Here is a 12,323-nt window from a genome sequence, read left to right as displayed (position 1 = left end):
CAAGCTAAAACCAATAGATCTGGCTCTCAAGGATGAGTTCCTTATCCATCTGATTTTTGCTTCCTTGTCAAAAGAGTTTAACACTTTTATCGTCAACTACAACATACAACCCGAGAAGTGGGACATGGAGAGGCTCATGGCTATATGTGTGCAAGAGGAGGAGAGAATGAAAGCTGCCAATGTTGGCTCTATCAATTATTTGAAAGACAATAAGAAAAAAAATAATAATGCTAACTCCTCCTCAAAGTCAAAGGGAAAGGGTCCCATGCTGCATCAGCCTTAGCAAAACAAGTTCACAGTAGAGAAAGATCAATGTCTCTACTGCAAGAAGACGGGACATTATAAGAAAGATTGCCCCGATTACCTAAAGATGATCATGGCAAAGAAAGGTGAGAACATTATTATGTTCATAAATGAATCCCTATATGTACATTATTCAAAATCTACTTGGTGGATTGACTCAGGTGTAACTGTTCATGTTGCTAATTCTTTACAGGGATTCCGTTCGATGAGGACTACGTAAAGAAGCGAAAGATACGTTAAAGTCGCAAATGGAGTCCGAGCAAAAGTTGAAGCCATTGGCGATCTTTCTCTAGAGCTTGTTGATGGTTTCAAACTTATACTTAGAGATGTTCTTTATGTTCCCTCATTACAGAGAAACTTGATTAGTGTTTCATATTTGGACAACGATGGATATGATTGCCATTTTGGAAATGACAAATATAAGATAATATTTAATGATGCAAGTATTGGTCTTGCTATCTTACAAAATAAGCTTTATTTGTTATCACTACGTGATGATGTGAATGTTGTATGCGATGATGGGAACGTTGCGTGCGACAATGTGAATGTATCCTCGTCTGCGGATGTAAATAGAAAATGAAAGAGAGCTCACGATGCGTTGTCGAAATTATGGCACTGTCGTTTAGGCCATATTTCGAGGGGAGAATAGAAAGACTAGTTAAGAATGATATTCTTCCTCCATTAGAGCTCTCAGATTTAGAACAACACAGAGATTGCATAAAAGGAAAGTATATAAAGAAAATTAAGAAAGATACCAAACGAAGCGCGGGAATTCTATAGATTATTCACACAGATATCTGTGGTCCCTTTCCTATAAAGAGTGCGGATGGTTATGATTCGTTCATAACATTCACAGATGATTACTCCCGTTATGACTATATTTATCCAATCAAAGAAAGAACAGAAGCATTGGATAAATTTAAGATATTTAAGGCAGAAGTTGAAAACCAACACAATTTAAAGATTAAGATAGTCAAGTTCGACCGTGGGGGGGAGTACTACGGTCGGCATACCCTATATGGCCAAGTTCCTGGACCTTTTGCAAGGTTCTTACAGGAGAATGGCATAGTAGCCCAGTATTCTACACCGGGTGAACCTTAGCAGAATGGAGTAGCTAAAAGGCGTAATCGTACCCTGATGGATATGGTGCACAGTATGATAAGTTACTCCACCTTACTGATGAGCCTGTGGATAGAGGAGTTAAAAACCGCCATTCATATTCTCAATAGAGTACCAAGTAAGTCGGTGCCTAAAACACCGTATGAGTTATGGACAGGAAGAGTACCCTCACTAAACCACTTACGTTTGTGGGGGAGTCCTGCTAAGGCTAAAGTATTTAACCCAAACATTGGAAAGCTAGATCCCAAAACAGTAAGTTGCCATTTCATTGGCTACCCAGAAAAGTCAAAAGGTTTTCGTTTCTACTGTCCAGATAGACATACAAAGTTTGTGGAAACGAGACACACTGTCTTCCTAGAGGATGAATTGATAAGGGGAAGCATGGTAGCTCAAGAAATTGACCTTGAAGAGAAGCGGGTGTATGCACCCACTCCGATAATTTATGAGCCATTTTTCTCACTACCTGCTATCGTTGCACCGATAGTACAAAATACTGTGGTGCTAGCACCTGTTGTTATTCCGCCTATGGCAACAATGAATGATGATGAGGAACCTGTTCTTTAGGATCCTATAGAACCAATTGCCACACATGAGGGGGAGCAACAATAGCCTCAAACAGAAGATGTGTCAAATGTGGAGGCCTCTAGAAGGTCTCAAAGAGTTAGAAAATCAGCTATTCCTGCTGATTATAAAGTGTACAATACTGAGGAATTTCAAATGAAGGATGATCCCACCTCATTTGAAGAAGCCATGAGAAGTGATCATTCATCAAAGTGGCTTGAGGCCATGAAAGATAAAATGAAATCAATGAATGCCAATAAAATTTGGGATTTGGAGATAATTCCTAAAGAAGCCAAAACAATAGGTTGTAAATGGGTCTATAAAATAAAACTAGACTCTCAAGGGAATATAGAGAGATATGAAGCCCGACTTGTGGCAAAAGGCTTTACGCAAAGAGAAGGGATTGATTACAATGAGACCTTTTCTCCAGTCTCATGTAAGGATTCCTTCAGAATAATAATGGCATTAGTGGCACATTATGATTTAAAATTATATCAGATGGATGTAAAGACGGCATTTCTCAACGGAGACTTGGAGGAAAATGTTTACATGGCACAACCGAAAGGTTTTGTCTTGGAAGGAATAGAACGAATGGGATACCGCCTAAAGAAATTTCATTTATGGATTAAAACAAGCTTCAAGACAGTGGTACTTGAAATTTGATCAGACAATAAGAATTTTTGGGTTTAAAGAGAATGTAGAGGACAATTGTCTATACAAAGTTTAAGAATGGGAAGTTCATTTTCCTTGTTCTATATGTGGATGATATCTTACTTGCTAGTAGTGATGTCAGTCTACTACTGGAGACAAAGAAGTTTTTGTCCTCAAAATTTGATATGAAAGATCTTGGTGAAGCTTCGTTCGTTCTAGGGATCGAGATTCACCGAGATAGAAGTAAAGGGGTATTAGGACTGTCACAAAAGACATATATAGAGAAAATCTTAAAGAAATTCAGTATACACAAATGTAGTCCCTCACCTGCTCCTATAGTTAAGGGCGACAGATATGGGGATTTTCAATGCCTCAGGAACCAATATGAGATCGATCAAATAAAAGCGGTTCTATTTGCTTCAGCTGTCAGAAGCTTACAATATGCTCAAGTATGTACGCGCCCTGACTTGGCATTTGTTACCGGGTTACTTGGCAGATTCCAGAGCAATCCTGGAATAGAACACTGGAAATTAGTAAAGAAAGTCTTGCGTTATTTGCAAGGAACGAAAGGCCTCGTGATGATGTATAGAAGATCTGATTCACTCTATATAGTGGGATATTCATATTCTGATTACGCGGAAGATGATAGAAAATCCACGTCTGGATATGTATTCACTCTCGCAGGGAGAGTTATTTCATGAAAAAGCTCAAAGCAAACCGTCACTACATCGTCCACAATGTATGCCGAGTTTGTAGCATGTTATGAGGCAACGGAGTAGGTGAACTGACTAAAGAAGTTCATACCCGGTTTGAAGGTGGTTGACGACATCTATAGACCACTTAAGTTATACTGCGATAATAATCCAGCAGTACAGTATGCTCAAAACAATAAGTCAAGTGGTGCTGCCAAACACATTGACATAAAGTATTATATTGTGAAAGATAAAGTCCGGGATCAAGTCATAAGTCTTGAGCATATAAGTACAGTAAAGATGCTCGTGGATCAGCTTATAAAAGGCTTATCACCCAACGTGTTCGGAGAACATGTAGTCGGCATGGGTTTAAGGGGAAGCCTATAATTCCTGGACAAAAGAAGATCCAAAGATAAGTATATATTTCAGAACAGAGTAGTGTGTTATAGCTGTTAAATCTATCAGCAATGGACTGTGACGATGAGACATGTTCTATGCGCTAATCTGTAATGGAATGAACAAAAGTAAATGATATGAAAGTGAAAGATGAAAAGAGATCAAGGGGGAGATTGTTAGATTGATCTCTAACCTAACTGGACCCAACGGCCTAGTTGGGCCTTTGATTCGGGCCCTGATCGGGGGCGCCCAGCCCACCATGGCTAGAGGGCCCCTGTCACCCTGCGCTATAAAAAGAGGTGGGGGCCGACGGCTCTTATCACGAGGTTCGCCTAAGCTGAGCTCCTCACCGACAAACCCTAAACCCGATCTAAGTGAGGGGCGCAGCCAGTGACGGGAAGTACCTCCACCACAGCACTGCGCCGTCATCGATCTTCACCGCCGGCACCGCATCTCCGACACGTCTTCCCCGACCGTCGCTGTCCGTGCGCAGACTTCACCAATGAACCCGATAAAGGCCTCTGGATCTACCCCTCCATGGTGTCAGGTTCGTCAGACCTCATCCACCTCTCTCTGCCTCTCTATCGTTGCACTAGAACATGTTCTAGGTCTTTGTTTCATCAAGCACCCCGACTAGATCTATGGTCCTAGCGATTCAACAGTTTTAACAAGCTCAGCTGGGTGCCCCCCTGCAGCCCTGCACTGCAACATCCACCACCCCCACCAAGAATAGCACTAGATCATCCGAGGTGACATACGGATTGGCCGGTGTCATAATGGGACGAGATTTGCAGTGCTCATAGTACCTGCTCCATGATTCCACTCAGTCTTGCACTTATCAAAATTAATTAATAGAGATTCTGCTCATTTTAGAAACCAATCAACCAATCAGTCCAGGCCAAATGCAAGATCAGGATGGAATGGAAGATGAGGATGTGAAAAATCTTTTCAGTTCAGGACTCCAGGTTCAGTAACAGGCGACAGGATACACCTGATGGCTGATAGGCATGTCGTCGTCGTTGAGAATCAGAGAACAGGGTCAGGTTCAGTAACAGGGTCAATGGCCAGCGGCACTGACGCTGGTAACCTGGACAAGCAGTATAGTAATCTGAATTTTATAACGCCGTTATTAGGCTGCCCTCGTGATTGCAAGATCGCAGAGCAGCATCGGGCTAAGTACTGGTAGCCGTCACGGGGAGAGGGACAGACAGAGAGAGAAGGCCCAGCCTCGAGCTCGTGAGTAGCAGCCAGACAAAGCCACCCAGCCAGCAAGAGCAAGTTGCAGCAGCTCGCAATCTGGACTGGGCGGCCAGACGCCAAAGTCCTCCACGATTAAACTACCACTCGTCCACTGAAGATGCGCGCTAGGCAACAACGCAGTCACCTCCAGGTCCAGGCTCTTGTTGTCTTCCACCGCCCCCCTCGGGTTTGCCCTGTTACAACCATGAGAACACGCATGAACATCCAATGCAGTGCAGTGCAGGGCTCAGGAATCAGGAGCCCAGAGCACTAGAACGTGTCCCCGAACCCGGTCACCTGTCACAGCTCACAATGAGGCAACGAATCACTCGGTTAGAGTAGAGGCATTTGATCTGATCTTGAGGATTACCAATCCAAGATGGCCGTCTTGTCGAGATTCTCGCCGAAAATGACATTGCAACATGCATACAGTACGTACTCCTGCAATGGTACCATGGGTGATCATGGCCAGATCATTCGGAGTTGCCGTTTTCTTGAGCCACGCCAGTGGCAGGATCGAGTTCCGAATCAATTCCATTGCTGGAATTGTGACAGGCCATGAGAAAGGAACTTGCGGTTCTCTCTCACACGGTTTCTTTGCCGTTGTGTCAGTTTCGTTCTCTCTCCCTTTGGAACCTTGGAACATCGAAGCATGATCCGTCCATGGTCCACGGTCACAAAAGGCCGGCCACCCTTTCGGTTACAAGCTGCTCGCTTTTCTTCAGAGAACAGATCATGGAAGGAACTATTTGCTTCTGAGATCTGTTACATACACACTGAAAATGACAGGGATAATTAACTTTTTACCATCATAACGGATAACACCTTCTCAAATAGTAGCTTTAGGTTTGGCGCTACGCTTTTAGTAGCAGAGAGAGGAAAACGATACACATTTATCACTTTTGCTCGCGTGGCACGCCACCTTCGCTGTCAAGCTCGGATCCGAGCCAGCAGCCCCATGCAAAAAGTCAGTCATATCCCTCCCCTCATTACCATAGAGGTCCCGTTCGGCTTACCTTAAAGCCGGCTTGTTCGGTTTTTTTTTCAGCAGGAACAATATTTTTCTCTCACAACAATTCAACCAAAACAGTGTTTTCAACCAGTTTCAGTCAAGTTTCAGCAAGCCGAACGGGGCCAGATTAAAGGATGGACGGCTCAGGATAGCCGCAGACAGAGATACGTATACTTATATTTTGAAGATATTTATTTTTTATTTTGCAAAGGAAAAAAGAACGTATATGACATCATCATGATGTCCATTGCTGTACAAACAGATAAGCAAGCAGGCAGTGCTACTCGCACCACACGCTCGCATCCAACGTCGCCGCTCCCTGTAGAGAACTCCGCCGCCGTCGCCTGTACAGCATGCGCAGGTGCCGATCTCCTCTGTCCCCGCCTAGATTCGGCGCTAGGGAGTGTAGATCCGGTGGTCCGCCACCGTGGTCACCATGGAGGAAGCCGTCGTAGTCGATGATTCGCGCCGTTTCTGTCGGAGTCAGGGACTCGGGCGAGGCCCCTTCCCCATGGCGCTCTCAAGCCGGCAAGGGCGCGCGGCCCCCACCCTCATCTGAGGAGGAGGATCTTGCGCCGCCGCGCTTGGGAGGGATCGAGCGGAGGTCCCGTGCGGAACTCGGAGCCAAGTTGGACGGAGGCCGGGACGACGGTTGGCAGCGTCACCGGCGTGCACTCAACGTCGAAGCACTGCAGCCGGCTGAGGCGGAGGAGGTGGGACGACAAGCTCTGGGACATCGACGGCGTGGCTGCTCGAGGCTTCGCCACGTGTGTGTGGGGGTAGGCGCGTTGGGGCGGAGCGGCGTGCCTCTATCGTCGGTGGAGAGCGGCTCCGTCTCCTCCTCAAGCCCGACATGGTGGATGCCGTGCTCCTGCGCGTGCTCCAGGTGCCGTCATATTCGTCGCCGGCGTCGGGCGCGGCTGTGGACCTGCAGGCCGTGGCCCCGGCTGCCTCACCCCCAACTTCCCCTATGTCCTATTAGCCACCGCCATGGACCCCATCGTCGGCCATGGCCGGAGCTCGAGCGAGGAAGGGATAGAGATAGAAGAAATAGATGAGGGGCAAAAATGTCATTTCTCGTGGCCGGTCTATGCTGTCAGGTCGAGTTTTTGCCACGTCAACGAAAATGACAAGTGCTCTCTTTCGATGATAAATATGTAAAAGCAATTTTAAGAGTACTGTGTGAAGAGGTGACACGACGTACTTGAACCACACCACTTAATTTGACCAAGCCTTTTGTTTTGGAGTCATAACTCCTTTGTTTGCATTGCACCACCATGGCAATAGCAGCAATTGATCAAGACAATCACATCGCCAGTTATTCCATCATCCCCCAACCAAGATTTACAGTTTACATTTTCATCATTCACCAAACCTTTTTTCTCCTCCTGCACCAATCGCACAATTCTTACCACCTTCGTTCGTTATATAAGGTAGATCGAGAAAGAAGTGAAAAAAAATAATAATTGCGAGAGAGAAAATAATCCTTCTTAGTAGTCTTGCAAAGCCAGCAGCAGGCAGAGGAACGTCACTCAATCCGCGACTGTCCACGTCATGTCGCCCTCGAAGATCCAGTGGCACACCTCCACCTCGCCGGGCTTCCCGCCGAGCGCCACGAACGCGCCGTGGCTCGGGCTCCAGTCCGACGTGTCCAGGTGGCAGATGGCCACCCCGTGGTTGATCTTCTTCTCGCCGGCGTCCGAGCCATCGGCGGCCATGATGTCGGCCTCGTACACACGCACCTTGGGCACCGAGTGGCAGTAGTACACCAGGTACGGGAACAGGCTCTGGTGGCACGACACGGACCGCGTCACCCGGCCGCCGTCCACGCCCGTCACCGTCCCGAGCCGGACGTCGCCGCCGCTCCCCGCCGTGGAGGCCGTGCTGCGCACCACGATGTCGTCGCCCAGCGTCTCCACCGCGAAGTCCACCACGTCCTCGGCCGACGTCGCGCACCGCTTCGTCTCGTCCTTGCTCGGCGCGCGCAAGCACTCCGCCACCGTGGACGCCACGGCTTTCCCCATCGCCGTGTCCAGGGGCAGACCGAACACCTCCGACACGGCGCCGGCCTCGAACGGGATCCTCGCCGCGATGGCCCGGGGCAGGAACGCCCGGGGCGGCATCCTGTCCCTGATGTCCGGCATCGGCATTAGGTTCCCGGCCACCAGCTCCCGCTCCCTGAAGAACTTCCCGGGCTCCGGCGACCACTTCAGGTGCTCGTGGTGCTGCATCGATGCCGCCGCCTCCGCCGACACCGTCAGCGCCGCAGTAGAGGTGTTGTGGTACTCCTTGAAGCTCACGCCGCTCTTGGCGTAGCCCTTGAAGGTGTTGTTCTCGCCGGCGTACTCCTTGAACCCAATGTGGTGGTTGGGGTTGGTGCCCTCGCCGTAGCCCTTGAAGATGGTGCTGCCGGGGTTGGCCGAGTTGCCGTAGCTCTCGAACTCCGCGGCGCCGCCGTTGGCGCCCTTGGCGTACGAGGTGAACCTGTCGTCGCCCACGTTGGCGTCGTCGCGGTACTTCTTGAAGGTGTCCACGCCGGCGTTGCCGCCGGCGCCGTAGTTCCGGAACGTGTTCTCGGGGACGTTCCCCTCCACGCCGTAGCCCGTGAAGGTGTCCGTGGCGCCGTTGGCGGACCGCCCGTAGTTGGCGAAGGCGGAGGCCAGCACGTTGGACTCGTTGCCGTAGGACGCGAACGTCTCCCGCACGCCGCTGCCGTCCTTGCCGTAGCCGGAGAAGCCGTTCTCCCCGTGGTTGGCCTCCTGAGAGTAGGACGCGAAGCTCCGGCCCCGGCCGTTGGCGGCGGCGTCGTAGTTGGTGAAGGTGGAGTCCGGCACGTTGGTCTCGGCGGCGTACGCGGCGAAGGAGCCCGAGCCGCCCGTGGCGCCGCCGGCGTAGGAGGTGAAGTTGGCGGTCACGACGTTGCCGTCGGCCTCGTAGGAGGCGAAGCTGTCGGCGCGCCCGGACGAGTCCCGGCCGTAGCGGCGGAAGCTGTCGGCGGCGATGTTGAGGTCCGGGGAGTAGTTCCGGAACGAGTCGGCCCCCGCTACGCCGCCGGTGCCGTAGTTGGAGAAGTTGGCGTTGCTGTAGCCCTTGAACGGCCCCCCGCCCCTGGGGCCCGACGCCGCGTCGGTGGTAGCCGGGCCGGGGCAGAGGAGCGCGGCCTTGGTGCAGAGCGCGGGGAGGCGGGCGCGGATGTCGGGCAGCGCGGAGGGGAAGGAGGCGGAGTCGGCGGCCGGGAGCGGGGAGAGCTTGGCGACGAAGAAAGCCGGGTGCGGGCGGTTGTTGGGCACCTTGCGGTTCCAGTACCGGATGAATGCCGCCTTCGCCGTGAAAGGGTTCACCGCCGGCGACGGGTTGGCTCCGGCGGAGGCGGTGGTGGCGGCGGCATTGTGCGGGAGGAGGTACACGAGGAGGAGCAGGGTGGCAGCGAGGACGGTGCGGATGGGCGGTGGGGGAGGGGAAGAAGCCATGGGAGATTTGGGGATGGGGATTGAGAGAGAAGAGAACGGGCTAATAAGCAAGAGTGGGGAGTGAGTGGAGTGACAGGATGGCAAAAGACAGTTATTGCTTAGTTAAAAAAAAAGCAAACTGACAGTTGTCGGAAAATTGGCAAATACTGTATTCCCCTCCCTCCCTCGTTCTTTCTCTGAGTTATTTTATTTAGAAAAACACTTTTTTTTGCTTGTATTTTCGGTGGAATTTGCATTGTCATGCTCCATTCGTTTCAAATTATAAGACGTTTTGACTTTTCTAGATATATTGCTTTTAGCATATATTTAGACATAGTATATATCTATGTGCATAGCAAAAGCTACGCATCTAGAAAAGCCAAAACGTCTTATAATTTGGAACGGATTGAGTAGGTGTCATGGGCTGATTATATAGAGTATATATGACTAACACCGCACGTGGGTGGATAATGTGGTACTATTCTTACTCAAACATAGCGTCACAGTCACAGCGGGAGCACTGCAGAAGGTGAGATTAGAAAAGAAGTTGACAATAACGGAAACACATCAAGGCAGTCGTCCTGGAAGGGGGCGATACCCACGTCGACGCAGTCAGGGCTGTCAAAGACGTAGACGAAGACGACGACACAATCGAGGGAGGGTTGATGTGATCAATCCACCATGGACGAAACTTACGCCGAAGTTACCAGGTCAAGAACGCGTCGTGGACGAAGGCACATACCAGTGTTGCCAATACTAAACGTACGAGGTAGAGCGCCACAAATATGCATCATTGATGGTTGGAGTGCACAGAACGGCGGGGGTAGATGGTGCTGATGCAGCCTGCAGTTGTCGGAGTAGATAAAGTATGTGGATAAGAGACCGCGACACTTAAGATGTGATCGTGCTGGACGACGAAGAAGCTATACGGAGGTGGACGCGTCTAGCCTGAAGATGAGCAATCCGGGTAGACACGCCTGCCCAAAGGCAGCGGTACGGATGCAAGGTATGACGGTGATAGTAGCGCTCGATGTCAGGGATGGAGAACTCGAATATTTTGAGGAAGACCTTATGCAGATGGATGGCGCTGTAGGGATTGCATAACACAGTCGTCGATGCACAGGGCACGACGATACCTATGCAACGATAAAGTGGACACACGGCGGTAATGCTGTGGCTCGACGAGGCCACGTAGCAGCAACTTTGTTGCTTGGAGAAGATAAACCTAGTACTCGGCGATGAACATCACGTGAGCCGGATGGGTCGTGCACAATTAGTTGTATGGACCAATTTTTCTGTTGGAGATTTTCTTTCTTTATTATTCCGTACAATATTACTAGTATACACTAGGTGGTTCGTTCTTAAAACTAAAATTTCTTTGTCAGGTGCTAATTTGAATTTTCTTTGTCAAATATCTGAGCAAAACAGTGAAATTTATGTGAGAAGAGCCAATTTATTTGGAAAGCAGCAAACGCGTTTGTTTATTTTTTTTATTTCAAACACAAAAGTTACACGCGTCACTGCGTCGTCGAATTTGGTTCTCGTGAGTAGTACTGAGGACGCGTTTCCGGCTGTGGAGGAAGCGCGTGCGTTGGTCTGTCACGTGCTGACCTCCGGAAGCGGGAGATCAGTCTTTTTGCTCCATATATGAACAACGAGTAATTCATTATTCATTAATGTTTTATTTGCCAACATTAATGTTGTTTATTCTGGTGTGGTGTTCGACCAGGGATTCCAACTGGATTTGAAGAAGCTGTTGTCCTGTTGACAACGACGACTACTAGTTAATGTGAGTGATTTCTTTTCCTATATTGGAAGGAATGATTCGGCAGTGCATTTGAGTTGTTGATAGGCTAGTCGTAATTGCTGTGATTCAGAGCATGATTGCCCACGGCCATCAAATAAGGGCAATGGTTAAGGTACTTGTTCCCATTTTCTAAAAGGAAAATATTTTTGTTTCTCAATCGCCGCCAGCTCATTTTTAACGGTGCTTACTATTTTAGGGTAAGCAAATTAAGTCAATTTTAACGGAGTTGCTAGCGTCCGAACGTCCGATCCGGGTTGCTAGCGTCGGACGGTGCCACGCATGCAAGAGAAGGAGCCCGCGCTGCCTGTTTTTCCCGCACCCCGCCGTGTGGGCCCTCATGTCCGCGCTCAGTTTCTCAAGCGCCCGTCTATGCCCTTGCAGCGGGCCTGCACCGCTCGGACGTCGCCCAGCAGCTGCGGCAGGTGGCAGCGACAGATGAGTCCTATTGCAACATGTGCAACACCAAATTTACTTTTGCAATACACAGATGAAACACTTACAATATACGTCTGAAACACTTGCAAAACACTTAAAAAATATTTGAAAGCCATTGCGAACATATGCAACATCCAGATAAAACACTTGCAACAGACTATGAAACACCTAAAACACTTAAAACATACGCTTGCATCATGCATGTATATGCAACATCCAGATCAACTTTTGCAACATTCATATGAAAATACTTGCAACATACGTCTGATACAGATGAAACATTTGAAACATACACTTTAAACATACATGTATAGCCATCGCAACATGTGCAACATCCTGATCTATTTTTGTAACATCCCAATCTACTTTTGTAACATCGGTATAAAACACTTGCAACATACCTCTGAAACACTTGAAATATATGTTTGCAACAAGCTCTTTCAACGCAAACATCTCCTTGCTGCTTCGGCGAATGGAGGCTTGTCGGCACGTGGAGATCACCGGTGTGCTCGCTGACGGTGTGGAGCTTGCTGGCAACGTGGAGTTGGGCAGCGACACATAGAGGGCCGGTGTGGGGGCAGCACGGGCAGAGCAGAGGGCGTTGTGGGTGGCGCGTGGAGGGCACCGATGTGCTTGTTGGCGGCGCGAAGCTCACCAAA

The 12,323-nt window shown here is 49.2% G+C and overlaps 1 protein-coding gene across 1 annotated transcript; it reads right to left on the bottom strand.

Moving 5' to 3' along the window:
• Positions 1 to 7,359: 7,359 nt before the first annotated feature.
• Positions 7,360 to 9,478, bottom strand: LOC136473479 (BURP domain-containing protein 12-like). The gene has a single exon (XM_066471118.1). It carries the CDS (start codon positions 9,441 to 9,443, stop codon positions 7,506 to 7,508), a length of 1,938 nt encoding a protein of 645 aa, XP_066327215.1. The 5' UTR covers positions 9,444 to 9,478; the 3' UTR covers positions 7,360 to 7,505.
• Positions 9,479 to 12,323: the final 2,845 nt, after the last annotated feature.

This window comes from Miscanthus floridulus, chromosome 8 (genome assembly GCF_019320115.1).
Source record: "Miscanthus floridulus cultivar M001 chromosome 8, ASM1932011v1, whole genome shotgun sequence".
Lineage (NCBI taxonomy): Eukaryota > Viridiplantae > Streptophyta > Magnoliopsida > Poales > Poaceae > Miscanthus > Miscanthus floridulus.
Note: the sequence above shows the minus strand (reverse complement) of the source record. Positions and strands in the feature narration are given on the sequence as shown.